A 15917-nucleotide genomic window follows, 5' to 3' on the forward strand; every position below is an offset into this window, starting at 1 on the left:
GCCTGGCCGCTTCGAGGTGAAGCAGCTTAAGGGGGGGGTGATGTCAGGGCACACCCCACCTGACCCGGCACCACACCCTGCGCTGCCCTGCCCTACTCCACTCCCCCTGCTACCACTCCCCGTTCCTCCTCTCCCTTTTTCTTCTTTCTCTCTGTTTCTATTCCATGGTCGACTTCCCTTCTCTCTCTATGTATCATTACACACCTGATGCTGCTCCCCCGATCGCTGCACCCACCATGTGCATCCCCACCTACAGAGTGGCACACCTCCAGGATCTCCTGCAGAGACACCCAGAGAGGTCCGGCTGTATGCGGAGATGACGTGGCTCCCCCCACATGACCCTAACCGCATGTATATAATAGTACCTGGGGTGGGAACAGAAGAAGCAGCCTTCTTCTCAACTTCCCACTTCAGACTAAGTGGTTGGGGACGCTCCCCCATGACGGGATCGCCGCTACACACAGCCAACACCTGTCCCATCGGGTCCCTTGTGCCGGGACTTCACCGCTTTCGGAGCTGTCCCTGACAGTATCCCCCTCTCAGGGCCTGAACCCTTGAAGGCCTAAGAGCGGTGGTGTCTGAAACACCAGCTGCAGCACAACACCATAGTCGGGAGAGGAAAGGTGTGAGATGAATGCTGCCAACATCTCGGCAGGGTCTTGGTGTCCATAAAAGGACAAGGGCACGGTACCTTGCTTTGGTGTCCAGTCAGCGCATGCGGCACCGAGTCCGGAATCAGCAAGGGTATGGCAGAGGGTGTCCCACAAGGAGACAAAGTCGGAGCGCCACAAACAGCAGTGCAGGATAAGCAGAATGCCTCAAATGGAGGTGAAGTTGGTGCGGGGTTGATGTGGTACTCAAAATGGAAGTCGGAGATGGAGTTGGCGATGATGGCTGGAGGGTCAGAGGAGAACAAGCTGGTGGACTTGTCTCTTAACTTGAACTTGGCCTTCCTACCATGCTTCCTATGAGTCCAGGGATCCGGGTGGCAGAAGTGAAGTGGCCTAATCAGCCCAGAAGGTGCGGAGGTGACAGATGGAAGCCAGTTGGGCAACTCACATCATGTCCAAAGATTCGAGGTACTCTCCAAAAGTGTAATCCTGTGTCATGAAATCATGAGGAGTCATGACATGTCATGAAATTTCATGACCCCTCATGACATGTCATGACAATTGAATTGAATCAGACATTTTTTACATTGAAAATTTTGCATTTCATGACAGTTCATGACAAATTGTCATGAACTGTCATGAACCATCATGTGCTGACAAGGTTCATGACTGCTGGTGATGCAATATGACATGATGCCTCATGGAGGTTCATGAGCGGTCATGATGTTCATGAACCCTCATGACCTTTCCCCATCATGTAAAACGCTATAATGTCCCATGATGCATCATGGACATTCATAATGCTCTGTCATATCCATCCATGGCCATCGTCTTCCACTACCTCCAGTCCTTCTGGATTACCCCTGCTCCTTCTTGACTAACCTTGGAGCCCCCATATTCCGCAATCACCTCCACCTCCCTTGATGGTCACCACCCCCTCTTTTCAATATATTACCTACACCTCCCTAAGTATGGAGCCCCAAAGGCTTCTGGACAGCTCTGACGTCCGCTAGCACACTCCCACCCCTGCTGGGCAATTCACTTGCTTGCCCTGCAAGTCCACCTTTGGGCCTATCCCTCCTTTCCGTTTCTGGGTTATTGCCTGCCATTCTGCTAACCCGTAACCCGACTTGTCGGTAATATTCAGTTGGCTAACTCCATTAGCTCCGCTCTGCTTGGTCCCACCATTCATGGGCCTGCCTCTATGTAACTATATATACTTAACTTGTAGATAGGTTACACTCCAGTGATAAAATTGACTAGAGTTGATCCCCCTTTAGTTCTCGTTGCCAGTAAGTAAATTAGGGCATGGACGTGTAACTTGGCACAGCGCTCCTGGTCTGAGTCGCTGAGGCCAAAGCCCTCCACCACGGAGACAACTCCTTTGTCTCACTCCAGTCTATAACATGCTGTATGATGAGTCAATGCATGAGATGTCACAAGCACTTATGAACTGTCATGTGACAGACCTTATTTGTGACAGCACTGACTGATCAACCTCCAACTCATGGACTTGTGTTGGCACTGCACTGAACTCTGCTTTTCCTCCAGTCACCTTTGCTGCTTAGTGTCAGAATGTCAGGGCACACCCGCCTGACCCGGCCCCACCTAACCCGGTGCCCCACCATCCGCTCCTGTCAGGGCCCGGCCTCAGACTCGGAGGCTCCCTGACCTCAACCCCCATCTGGCCTGTCCTCACACTATGCGGGGTATGAGATGTATAGTAAAAGGAAAGAATATATATACACTTGCCTATGCGGGGTATGAGATGAGAAGAAGGGTAAAGGTCTCATCTCCCTGCATGGTTGCTATATAAAGGAATGGGTCACATGCCCACAACTATACAGCTCCTAGAGTTGTGTAGTGTGACCCGGAGGGAACATCCAGGTGGCAGTGCCCAGTAAGCATGGGAACGTTCTGGGCGAGTTGCTTGCCCAGAACTGTGGCTGTGACCCGTGGGAACATTCTGGGCAAGCTGCTCGCTCAGAAAGTTCCCACGCTATCTCATGTGCGCGGATACGCAACACAGAAAGGCAACAACAAGGCAACAATGAAGGAATGGAAGGAAGGGATTGGTTGGGGAGTCTGGGGCACCCTAGGGCAGGGTGCTGAACCCTGACAGCTCCTCCCGACCTCCCCCTCTTTTCCCTTCCCTTTCTTCTTCCCCTTCTTTTCTATTCTCTCTCCTCTTTATTCCTTTCTTATCACACGGACGACTTCCTTTGTATCAATGTACCATTGGCCCGGCTGCAGTGTAACGCGCCCGAACCCGGACACACTGGATGACCCCCCGCATACCAGATGCTCCTAGGACCTCTTACGGAGGTACCCGGATGGAGGTGGCTGTGTGCTTGGATGACGTGGCGCTTCCCACGTGGCCTTCAACCACATGTATATAAACACAGCCTAAGTGGGAACTGAGAAGCAACCTTCTTCTCACATTTCCCACTTTAGGCAAGTAGCTTACACTTCCCCTGATAATAACAATAACACATTTCCCACTTTAGTCTCAGTGGCCAGGGACCCTTGTCTGCTTCGGGCCCGTTGTTACGCGCGCCCGCGTCATACCTACCGGACCCTCAGCCTCGGGCGATACACCTGGGCGCTCTCGACCCCGGGTCGGTCCCTGACACAGAAACAGTGTTCATGGGAAGTGGAGCAGAGTATGGCAGTGTGAGTGATCACTTAGCTGATAGGTTACTCCATTGCAAGGCATCAGGGGGTTGGGATGTTGGTTTCAACAACTCAGTGGGAGCGTTGTGCCACATGCTCTAGGCTATCCTGTATTCAGGTGTAGTGGAGGGAACCTGGTGGCAATGTAGGCTCAAGTGAAGACAAAGTCAGAGGTGAACTATTGTCAGGGCATACCCTGCCTGACCCCGTGCTGCACCGTGCCACCCTACTTCTGTGGTATGGTCAACTTCCTCTTCTCTATGTACCACCAGCATGCCCACATACCTGGGAACGCTGCACACCCCTCCTGTACCACTACACCCTAATGCCACTGCCCCTATCGCCGCACCCACTGCACACATTCCCACCCACACAGTGGCCACCCCCGGGATCTCCTGCAGAGACACCCAGAGGGGTGCAGCTGTGTGCAGAGATGACATGGCTCCTTCCATGTGACCTCAGCCACATGTATATAACAGCACCTGGGGTGGGAACAGAAGAAGCAGCCTTCTTCTCACTTTCCCACTTCAGACTAAGTGGTCGGGGATGCTCACCCCATGACAGGACCACTGCTATGCATAGCTGCTACTCGTCCCATCGGGTCCCCCATGCTGGGACTTTGCCACTTTCAGAGCTGTCCCTGACAACTATGGACAAGAGGCCTTGGGGGATATTCTAGTTGACATTCAAACTGGGGTACATAGGTAGTATACTATCTACAATGCATAAATATGAAAGGGAGAACAGAAGAGGGGCTGGTCAGTCTGGCGCCTGAATGGGAGGCAGAGTGGTGAACATGACAAACTAAATGAGGGACGAGAACCAGGGAGACAGAGAGTGAGAGAATGAATGAGAGTGGAATGAACAATTAAACAAAGAGGCAAAGTAGGGAGGCAACTGACAACCTGGGTGCCCATATAGTAGCAGATCAAGTGTCAATATTTTACTCATTCATTCTTCACCTGGGTTCTTGTCTTTGATAATCCCCACTCATTTCTGCACAGGACCGACTGGCCCTTCCCATGATTTCTCTCCCTTATTAATACCTTGTAAATACTTTCAGGGACCTTAGTCTGAAATCAACTATAGCAACCCCCTCTTGTGTGATGCTTTCATATCACTTTCAACTTAAGGGTAACATGTAATTAACCATTATGCCCCCAACTGTCATTGTTGTACAAACAATCCTAATTTATGATCAATCACAATGATTCTTGGGAAGACTCATAGTGATTCATGAAGGCCCATGAGGGTCCATGATCCTTTATGAAGGCTCATGACACTTCATGACACTTCATAGACAGGCATGTAACCACTCAAAACTGCCTGGGACCACTTAAGTCATGAGCAATCATGACCCCCCATGCAGGTTCATGACATCTCATGAAATTCCATGATGGTTTGTCATGAACTGGCATGACTGTGTATGACACTTCATGCTGCTTCATGAAGTTTGGTGACCATTCATGAAATGTCATGACTTCCATGACGGTTCATGAACCACCATTACACTTTTTGCAAGTTACTGAAAGATTCAGAGGTGTGGCGCATGGAGGACAAAAGTCCACTCAACATGACCACAGAGTTCGGGGATGTGGCGCAAGGAGGACAGGAGTCAACTCACAAGGTGGCCACAAGTGGAGGGGTCAAATGATGACAAATGGGAGACCACACAAGTGACTCTCATAGTGCCTGAGGGAATGGAATGTGATAGAGTTCCCAGCAGTGTGGCAGTACAAGGCACAGTACCGCTGCAGCATGGTGCAAACTCATCATGGAAGGAAATGGTGAAGTTGAGACGAGGTCCTCAGAGTGCTGGAGCACATGCCGAGGGTAGACTCGCTCAGGGTGTTCAGGTGGTTAGCCTGCCAAGGACCGGGAATGCACTGATTTGCAGCATCTGGTATGAAAACTCGGCCAAGTGGCAACAGCGTCACCAGGGGAACAAGAACAATGGACTTCGGATCCCTTTCAGCAATGACACAGGGAGGTACTCCATGCCGCTATGCTAATTATGGTGAAAGTGGCGATAGCAGGGTTGACAAGATGGAGTCCCATGGCCATTTGGGGAATCGGAGTCAACTGGGGGAGCCAAACAGGCTCAGAGCAGGGTACTGTCAGGGCACGCCACCCCGCTCCATGCTGCACCCTCCCACTGCCCCTCCTTCCTCCTCCTCCCTCTTTCACTTTGTCCTTTGTCTTCCTTCTTCCCCTCTCTTCTTTCCTTTCTTTCTTTATATGGACAACCTCTCCCCTTACCCATGTAGCACGGACGTGTCTGACACCGAGTACTCTGTGTGGGTACTGCACCGCCAGATACGCCATGCATCCTCATTTGTACCTCTCCCCTCTGACACTCGGGATCGCCTGCAGAGCCATCCGCGATAACCTGGCTCCACCCGGGCTGACATGGCACCCCCCACATGACCCGTTCCCGCCTGTATATAAACCAAGCCGAAGCAGAACCGAAGAAGCAGCCTTCTTCTCACTACTGCTTCAGGCAAGTATCTTACTCCAGCTTAGTTTAGCCTTCCATTCTAATAACAATCACTACTGCTTCAGCCTAAGAAGCCAGACAGGGATGTGAGCCCGTGTTATAGAAACGAATCTAGAATCTTATGGTCCGTGACTATAGGCAAGCAGACTTTGGGATTCCATCACCTTATTTCGCTGTCAAACCCCATGCCAAGCTTTCCCACTGGGTTTTGGTGCTGGCTGGGGGATTTGTTGAGTCTCAAGGGATTTCCCTTGACCATTATAATATTTATATTAGATAGTTATGAGTCATATGACATGTAAGGCAGTTGCCGGAATTGTTCCTTCCTTATCTAATACATAACCCACAAAACCTTGTACCACGATTGTAACTGCCATACCATTGTGCCACCACTGTAAGCCTTCTCTGTAACATCGATATTCTTACAATCTGTGAGAAAACCTCAACGGCCCGGTGAGTGCTCAGACACCGGACCTCACTCTTCCCACTCCCACCCCCCCACTGGGTGGTTGAGCTCCCATTCCTATCCTTCCTGTAGTACCCTACTGGGTCCTACAACCCTTCCTCCCTTCTTGGGAGGGAGAAGTGACCCAGGCAGCCCCAGGATGCCTGGCCACGTACCCACGGGCCCAAATTCCCACGGTCACTCACTACCGTGCACTGGTCAACCAACCTGCTTGTCCCAACAAATCCCGCTACCGGTACGCTCCCTTGAGCGCCAAGTAACTGATAGACAACCACTGGGCTACTCCCTCAAGGAGTGCCAACTACCCATGCTACCGGTACGCTCACATGAGCGCCAAGACACCGCTAGCCAACTGTTAGATGGCTCCCTCAAGGAGTCCCCATTATACCCGCTGCTGGTACGCTCTTTGGAGCGCCAAGTTGCTGCTAGCCAATTGTTAGGTGGCTCCCTCAAGGAGCCCCCATTATACCGCTGCCGGTACACTCCTCGGAGTGCCAAGTTACTGTTAGTACACCCGGTCTCAGATCTCCTCCTGCTCTCCCTTCATCGGCTACGCAGCCACTCCTGTCCATGAGCAGAACGGCTCAGGTTGGGTTCCCTGGAACCCATTCCTGTAACAGCCCGAGTGAGGGCCATTCACTATACATTCCCGTTACTCCACCACCGCCCAAGCTGCTAGCACCGGGGGCTATGCCACTACCCCCACCTCTCCTGCGCCATCCCTGACAGGTACCTAGGCACAGGTGGAGGAGGACATCTAGTCCTCAACTGGGTTATGAGGACCTGGCCAGGTGTCAGGGACAGCTCCGAAAGCGGTGAGGTCCCGGCGTGAGGGACTCGATGGGACCGATGTTGGCTATGTGTAGCAGTGGTCCCGTTGCAGGGTGAGCATCCCTGACCACTTAGTCTGAAGTGGGAAGTTGAGAAGAAGGCTGCTTCTTCTGTTCCCACCCCAGGCACTATTATATACATGCAGTTGGGGTCACGTGGGAGGAGCCACATCATCTCTGCACACAGCTGCACTTCCCTGGAGGTGTGCCGCTCTGTGAGCGGGAATGCGCGCGGTGGGCGTGGTGATTGGGGGAGTGGGGTTAGGTGTGTAGTGATTGCCCTGACACCAGGTGGGTTTGGGACCAGTGGTGTTGTATCAACAGATATGGACTCAAGGGTCATTGGGGGTTGGATGCAAGAATTGGCCATACTAGGCCTTCTGCAATGACTGACCTATGAGGTCGGGAGAGGGCTGTAGGGGTGTGCACTCAGGCACCAAAGGGTCGGGAGTGGATAGGGGTGATGTCCAGGTGGTGAGGGAGGATCGGCATCACACATGGGCTTGCTCCAGGCTAAAGCGGTGCAGTGGTTGACAGGACAACGCGGTGAAAACTCCTAGGTGAAGGCTGGTCAAGGGCCAAAAGCTGTTAGGCACAGAGTCCTTATCCCCCTCTTAGGGAAGACGTCCCATTGTCTAACTATGCTTATAGGCCTGTACCGAGTCTCCTGGAGACAGTGGCGGAACATCACGGTGTCAGGATAGTACTTCAACTATTATAGCTGAAGCCGGAGGGATGCGGCGCTACCGGGGTACTTCCCAATAGACTACCACAGGGTTTCGGGATTCCACACACAGGCGGAATAGCAAGGTTTCTTCCTCAAAGTCGGTCCTAAGGTTAAACCCATGATAAAACATGGTATACCCTCGGAGTCGGCAGAGAGGTCAACGGTGATGGGGTGTTAGCCCATAATACAAGGCCGGTGGCGGCCAGGCGGAGTGTCAACCGGTGGGGGTGAAGCTGGTGACCGGAAAAGTCGGAGGGTGTGGGGCTTGGGTGCTCAGGAGCTCAGGATTGTGTGGCCCATAACGTCAATCACTCAACGGAGTATCATGACTAGAGTCTGTGATCCTAGCGGTAGAGCAGTAGTGGGGTTGGACTGGGTGTGCCGTTGTCTAGACGCGGTAAGTTCAAGTACCATTGCTCAATGGAGCCTCAGGGAGAACAACCTTGTCATAAGACAAGTGGGATCACGGCCCATCCAACAAAATGATGACAAAGCATTGGTGAAATAGGCAAAGGTGAGTAGTCAACCAGTGGTGTGATGGCCAAAGGTGATGGGGAAACTAAGGGTGGAAGCGGCACAAAGGCATGCTATCCCGGGATGGTATGCCTAGCATTACTAATGGAATGCCTGGCAGTCAAAGTGCACACACAGCAAATCAGCTGAAATGCCAACCAATGGGAGTACTGCCCAAAAGTGGCTGGGGGTGCATGGGGGTACTAAACTGGGATACTCAGACGTTCGGACTGATTTACTTGCTCAAAATCCCGGTCACTCAACAGAGCGAGGTGGGTGAGTGTAGTTGGTGTCCCAGAAACGGTAGGGTAAGATCCATCTAGCGAGGTGACATTGAAATGTCCAAATTGATTGCACTGGTAGCGTAGCGGGTTTGATACTTGTTGCGGGCCTGGATACCGGTTTGCCAGTAGTACCTCAACAACAGTCAAAGTGATAATCAGCGATGAGCCAGATCATTGGGGGGTGACAAAATCCTCAGAAATGAGGAGACAGTGGCCGAAAAGTCAGCGAGAGGACAGAGTCCTCAGACAGAGTGGACGGCGTTCCCAAAAAGGAAACAAATGTCCCAGAAGACAGAAACGGAAACAGAAACAGAGAGACATTGAAAACGAGCAACATGTTTCAAAATGGAAGTAGACCATTAGAGAGAAACAGAAGCAGAAACGGCAAAAAATTGCCAGCGAAAAAATCGGCGAAATACCGGTTTTGGCAAATAAGCCATTAACAGCGAAGTTGACGAATTTCGGGGAAGTCATATTTTTATTTGAAAATCTTAGGGACAAGAAAAACAAAGATCGGATGGGAGACAGAAGTCCCGGAAATGGAAAACAACCTAGAGCCAGGGCATGTCCCCTTGAACAGGAAATTGACCATAGTCAAACCAAAGGAAACAGAAAGAAGACGGAAATGGAGCAGACTATTTGTTTTGTCTCAGAAGAGATGCCTGGTTTGATTTCCGGAGGTGCGGCCTTGGTTGCTCAGGCCAAAGGTGCACTAACAAGAGTCTTAGGCGATTCAAAGCCGTTAAGGCCAGAAAAGCCGCAAACTAACGCGGGGTTGTGAAGCAGCAAGCTTCAACAATGGGTCAAGAATGTGACAGAGGTCTTTGGCAGTCCCTAGCTGTCTAGGCTGGGCTAACCGCAGACTGACAAAAAGTTGTGAAGTGGTGAGCTTCAACAACGGTGGGGGTGTAGCGGCGATCTTTGGCAGTCTTTGGTCATCTAGGCCTGGACTTGCCGCAGATTAACAGGATTGCGGAAATGCGGGGAAACTGGAATGGTCGGTTCCTATCGACCTAACAGGGTTTCACAAGCATCTACAGATGTGTCCTAGGGTACAGGATAACGGCAGAGGGCAGGCGTTGTAACGGGTCTATCAGTCTAGACTCACGGCTCAGGTCTAGGGGGGTAGGTCTCTCTCTATCTCTCAGGTAGGATGGTCCTTGGGAGTATGGTGCTGATACTCTGTCTAACCTCTAACTAACTGTCTGTACAGTTGTCATGGAAGAGTCCGATACAAATAGAAAAGGAAAGTCACATGTGTGAAATAGTAAAGATAATAAAGAAAATGTCATATCTCCTCAACAGCCCAACCAAATCCAACGATATTAGACTCGTCAGAACCACCTCCACAGTCTCTACAACTCCTACTATTACCACGACTCACCAATCCTAGTCCCTGATGCAGTAGGGGGTGAAATGTGTGATAAGTGTTGGTTTGACCTGCACGGACTTGTCCCCACAACAGCGTATGGGTACTGTCTCGCTGAGACTTTCGCCACATGTCAGGGACGCGTCCGGGGTCGAGAGGGCCCGGGGGTAATGTCCGGCACTGAGGCCGTTGTGGGGTGTGGAGCGGGCGTGCGTACTGGCGGGCCCGATCCAGGACAATGGTCCCTGGCCACTCAGACTGAAGTGGAGAATGTGAGAAGAAGGTTACTTCTTTGGTTCCCACTTCAGGTACATTTATGTACATGCAGCTTGAGTCACATGACGAGTGCCACGTCATCCTCGGAGACAGCCGCAGGCATCCAGGTGTCCCTGTGGGGGATCCCAAGAGCGTCCGCTGCATGTGCGCATGCTGGGCACAGTGGGAAGCCGTCCGGGGTGTGTGGGCCGGACAGGTCAATAGTACATCAATACAAAGGAAGGTGGTCCGTGTAGATAGAAGGAAATAAACAGGAAGAGGAAGATGAGAAGAATGAAATACAGAAAGGGGAAGGAAGAGGGAAAAGAAAGGGGAAGAGAGGGAGGAAGGAGGAGGGAGAGGGATGGACAGTGGGGAGCGGGTGTGGTGTGGCTGGGTGGGTCCAGGTGGACCCGGGTCAGGCGGGTGTGCCCTGACACCACACTCCTAACCACTCTGGCCTAACAGAAAACAGCATCTAGCCGAATGCAGGGGTGATGGCGAACTCAACCATCAGCGGACTGAGGAGAGCTGGATGCCAGCAGGGAAAACCCATAAGGAAATCCAACCATGATGTGACCAGCGGCGCACTAAGCGTCTCCAGCGATCAACAGTTAGAGATCCAGGTGAACACCCAGTGTCATATCCGTACAATCCCAACCTCCGCTCCGGGCTCCTGGAACTCCAAACCTGATTTCCAGAGTCCTACCCTACCGCTGTCCATTCTGATATTCACCTTCGGACCCGACACCACACCTCCCCTCACCCCTCATGCCACCTCCACCCTCCCATCCTTCTCCTACCCTATCTCTGTCCGCTCCGATACTCATCTCGGACCGAACATCACCCCTTCCGTCACCTCCTCCTTGCCGACTTCCAAGAGGTTATCCCACCTCCGGCTCCAACACCACCTTCGGTCTGACTCCGGAACATTCCGGGCCCGACCTCATCCTCGACACCTTCCAGACAAGCACACAACACCTATGCTCCCGACTCCGGACCTCCGCTCCGGAATCCCGGTTGTGTCTCCATCTCCGGAACCTCTGGTCTTAGCTCCGACCTCAGACTTTGACCCCACCTCTGCTTATACCCATTGTATTGGTTAGCTCATTCCATTTAATTACATTTGCCAATATTCCGGAGTTTAACTTCCAAGTTCGGACTTTCCGGACTTACGTCGGACCTTGCAACTATTGCATTGCTCCATCCAATTCCGCTATTCTCCCTCATTCCTATTTGGGCTGCTTCCTTTCTATTCAGTCAGCTGGACATTCCCCACTCCCACCCTCCTTCCTTCCTCCTTGGTGTCAGGGATCGACCCCTGACCCTGCTGTCAGGGCACCCAACCACACCCCAGAACCACCTTCCCAGACTTCCCCCACTTCCCAGACCTCCCCATCCCTACATACCTCTCACAACTTCAGCCCGCATGTGAGCCCGCGGGAAAAATCACGTGGGTTAAGGCAAGCAACTCGCCTTAACCCATGTGACACCTTTTCCGAGTCGCGGGAACATGCTCGGCTTCTACCCGGAGTCACGTTATGAACTGTACAGTACACTTCCTTTTTATAGTAGCCAAGTGGGGAATAGGGAAACTTACCCTTCTTCTCAACTCAATCCCCGCTTAGGCAAGTTGTAGTTACCCTCTGTAATACATGACAACTCAATCCCCGCTTAGTCCCTTCAGTGAGTTTGAGGAGCTGAGGACAGGGTCTAGCACCCAACCACCCGGGACACCGCACACACCTAGGACTGAGGTCAGGCTGTCCCTGATCGAGGACCGAGCCCTGACACTTGGGCCTTGGCCCTTCATTCCTCCTTTGAGAAACACCATTGAGTCAAACCCTTGACCCTCGGTGTTGTTCCTCTTTCCATCTCCCTTTGTCTCCTTTCATCCTACCCTTGTTCCTTTTGATTCCGGACCCCTCCTTATATACAATGTACCTAGTAACTTGTAACCTCAGTCCAAAATCGACCTGAAATGCCCCCAAGAGACTTTCCCTCTGCTAGATCCGAAATTAGGGACCCCCAGGACAACCAGCAATGGCACAGCGCTCTGCCTGAGTCACTGAGGCCGAGGTCCTTCCACGCTAAGTCTCCAATTCCACTCCGGAGTCATCCGAATCCGCCCGTTTCTAACACACACACCGCATATCCTCCATCCATTCCATATGGTAAGCCTGCATTAGTGTTACAGATATAGAGTCTCCAACAACCATATCCATTGCATTGTCAAAGACCTCCCCTTCTATCACACACACACACTCTCACTCTCTCTCCCGATACCCTACTATCCTCTGCCATTCTATCCCATTCCCCCCCCTTGTGCAAAGCTTTCCCCATCGGGGTTTTGGTGCTGGCCGAGGTTGTTTGCATTTCGTGGGATTTCCCACGACCATTTCATTTGTAGATAGTCACACATCATGTATGGAAACCACTGGAGGCGGTTCCCGCTAACTACTACAACTTGCTACAAACTACCTTGTGCATTGTCCCTTGTAACAACCCCCTTTTGTGACTCAGCTGAACCTGTGTGTGTGTACAACTCTCAACATGTCCTATATGTCTAGTTACATCAAGTCATCTGGCAGTTCTCACTGTGAGAACTCGAAGTCGTGAGTCGAAGCCTCGCAGCTTGTGTATCATCCATTGGAACCTGTGTCCTACAGGACGTCATCACCTAGCTCTCCCTCCAGCGCCTGATGGATGACATCATACTATAATATTAGGGATCATGACTGCTCTGAGGTTCATATTCATGTGATGCCGGCACACTTGTTACATGAGCGCCAAGTAGCTGCCCATCAACCATCTAGTTTCTCCCTTGCCAGTCATCGCACCTCACCGCCATTGGTATGTTCCCTTTGGGAATGCCAAGTCACTGAAGGCCCCACTAGTCACTCCTTACTGGACACTCATGATAATAACCCGCTACCGGTACATTCGTACTATGAATGCCAAATAACCAATAGCAATGATATGAGATCTTCACACATCGTACAAGTCATGACCATGCACATGGCACGCTCCACTGAGGAGCACCAAGTACCTGTGGCTGACCTATCTATCCTGGCATCTCCAACTACATGCAATCAAACCCTTAATAGCTCACTCCATCATGAACCATGATTGTCTACTCTTATACATGACTGGGAACACCCATCGATTACACATTCTGTTAAGGTACAAATGAGATCTTATGATCGTCTTCCAACTATAAGAACGGGTCAAGAAGGGAGAAGTTCTCCCCATCCTTGTAACAATTAGATCCAAAAGCAGGTGTGTATAGTTCTTGTTACCACCCCCATGCATATGGCATAGGAGTGTCGGGACTGTGTTCATCATCCAGCCAACGTCACCACTCTGGATTGCATCACACAGCTCATAATACAGAAGGGCATCCCTCATGAAAGAACAGCACCCTGGGTGGCAGATTTTCCCCCAGTTCTGCAAAGAGCTGACTCTATGTGTGAAAGTGCATATGGTTCCATGACCAACTCCAATGTGTCAGGGGATGACTCCTGGGTCCCCATGACCCTCCCCTATGGCCCACAGCCTCGGGTCTGGCCAGCCCTATCCAGGGCACAATCTACTGTGGGTAAGGAGATGAATAGATAAAGGCAATGTAGAATACACTTGCCTACTGTGGGTAAGGAGATGAGAAGGAAGCTAACTTCTCATCTTCCCACAGTGGCCACAATATCAGCAAAACTTCCGGGGATACCCGGAAGTCACATGAAGGGGTAGGAACCGGGTCCGGAGCATGCGGCGCGCAGAGCGTGCGCGTGTGCGGGAAGTGCGGCGGGTGGAAGCGGGTCCGGACGCAGGTCCGGGTCTGGGCTAGTCAGGGTGTGTGCCCTGACACAATGCTGGTGATGCCAGCATTGGCCAACCCAATCCTAACCAGATTGATGTTTCTAGAACGTCTCTATGGCCTGCTGATCCCCTAGACATGTCTGGAACTCCATCACTCCACTCCCTGCAGCTAATGATGGCCCAAATGATGGTGGAGATTACCCAGGACACGTGTAAGGGGTTGGTGTAGGTGCCAACCCTGGTTAGCCTAGTTCCTCAGGCTGCCAACAAAAGTAACTTGTATGAAGTTATTATTTGCAACAGTATGGGAGGAAAGGCTAAGTTGCTCTTTCCACTTTCCCACACTATTGTATGTACTTTGTATATACATGTTTATTACAAGACAATTATACAATTATGTAATGGGAAATAAGGGGTGGGGTTACTGTCAGGGCTGCAGGTTAACGATTATGATCTGACAGATTCCAAAGTGGAAAGGAGTCGGATAAGGGTTACCTGAGCAGCAAAAAGGGTGAGAGAAGAAGATTACTTCTCTCCCTGCTGCCAGGTGGTAAATAAGGGGCAGTTAAGCAGGGATTACAGGGATACGGCATGAGGCCCAAGGATATGGGACATGGGAGTGGGGGCTGTGTAGATAGGCTGACATACAAACAATGACATGAGGCAAGGACCTCTGACAAATAAGAAATGACTCAGCTCATGAGAGAGGTAAAAAGGAAGTGATAAATGAGAATGAATGGAATAAATGGCAGAGAACTGCAGTACTCTGACAGTTACCACTCCTTACAACACGGTAGCCTGGTGAAAACGGGAGGCTGAAAGAGCCAATGACTGGTTGATGAAAGCCCAGCTGTCTGGGTCTCAAACAGCTGGGTTTGAGTCTCCATACTATCAGCTGCTTGTATCTCAAGCAGCTGACTGTGCTGCTGCAGTGGCCAGTGCTGAGTGCAGACTTGCCACTGCACTGGAAGAACGACTAAATTGTCGTTCGCATGCATCCCAGAATGCGTGAGCCTCTATGGAGCCGTCTCAGCCCCATCCCATCCCCCCTCAACCGGTTTTAGACCAGGTTGAGAGCAGTCCAGCACCTGCAGACTGCAAACTCGCAGAAGTGTGTAGCGCTTCTGCGAGTCCTGAGCCATTACAGGCTCATACTGCCATTGCCGGGTCTGGAACCATCCCAGACCTGATCCAATGCCATTCTCAACTGGTTTTAGACCAGGTTGAGAACAGTCCAGCACCTGTGGACTGCAATCTCACAGAAACGCACAGCGCTTCAGCAAATCCTGAGCCATCACAGGCTCATACCATCATTCTCGGGTCCGGATCCATCCCAGACCCGACCCAATCCACTCTCCCACCCACTGGGCTCCCTTTCCCAGAGCCCTGGAGGGAGTTTGAGTCCCTGGAGAACTAAGCACTTGCCATTCTAGCAAGTGCGATCTTCCTTAAGCCCAGTAGAAATACTGGGCTACACCACTTGAGATTGGCTGATACAGCTGATCAACTCCCTTCATATCTGAAGGGAGATCACGATTCGAAAGACAGGATCAAATCCTGATCTTTTCCCCAGATCCTGCAGACTGTTCCTGTCAGAGACAGGATCTGGGATGAAGACGATGTCACTTCAGCCTCAGCGACTAAACCAGGAGTGCTGTGCCTAGTTACATGTCCATGCCTAATTTACTGACTGGCAAGGAATACTAGAAGAGTGTCAGGGGATGACTCCCGGGTCCCCATGACCCTCCCCTATGGTCCACAGCCCTGTGGTGTAACCAGCCCTATCCAGGGCACAACCTACTGTGGGTAAGAAGATGAGAAGGAAGCTAACTTCTCATCTTCCCACAGTGGCCACCATATCAGGAAAACTTCCGGG

General features: G+C 51.5%; 1 protein-coding gene across 1 annotated transcript; it reads left to right on the forward strand.

Annotated features, from left to right (window-relative positions):
* Positions 1 to 15059: 15059 nt before the first annotated feature.
* Positions 15060 to 15458, forward strand: EI90DRAFT_3125749 (uncharacterized protein; the record flags this gene model as incomplete). Its single annotated transcript, XM_039063865.1, has 1 exon — positions 15060 to 15458. One exon carries the CDS (start codon positions 15060 to 15062, stop codon positions 15456 to 15458), a length of 399 nt encoding a protein of 132 aa, XP_038914392.1.
* Between the last annotated feature and the right edge of the window lie 459 nt (positions 15459 to 15917).

Source organism: Cantharellus anzutake (genome assembly GCF_015039405.1).
Source record: "Cantharellus anzutake strain C23 chromosome Unknown EI90scaffold_34, whole genome shotgun sequence".
NCBI lineage: Eukaryota > Fungi > Basidiomycota > Agaricomycetes > Cantharellales > Hydnaceae > Cantharellus > Cantharellus anzutake.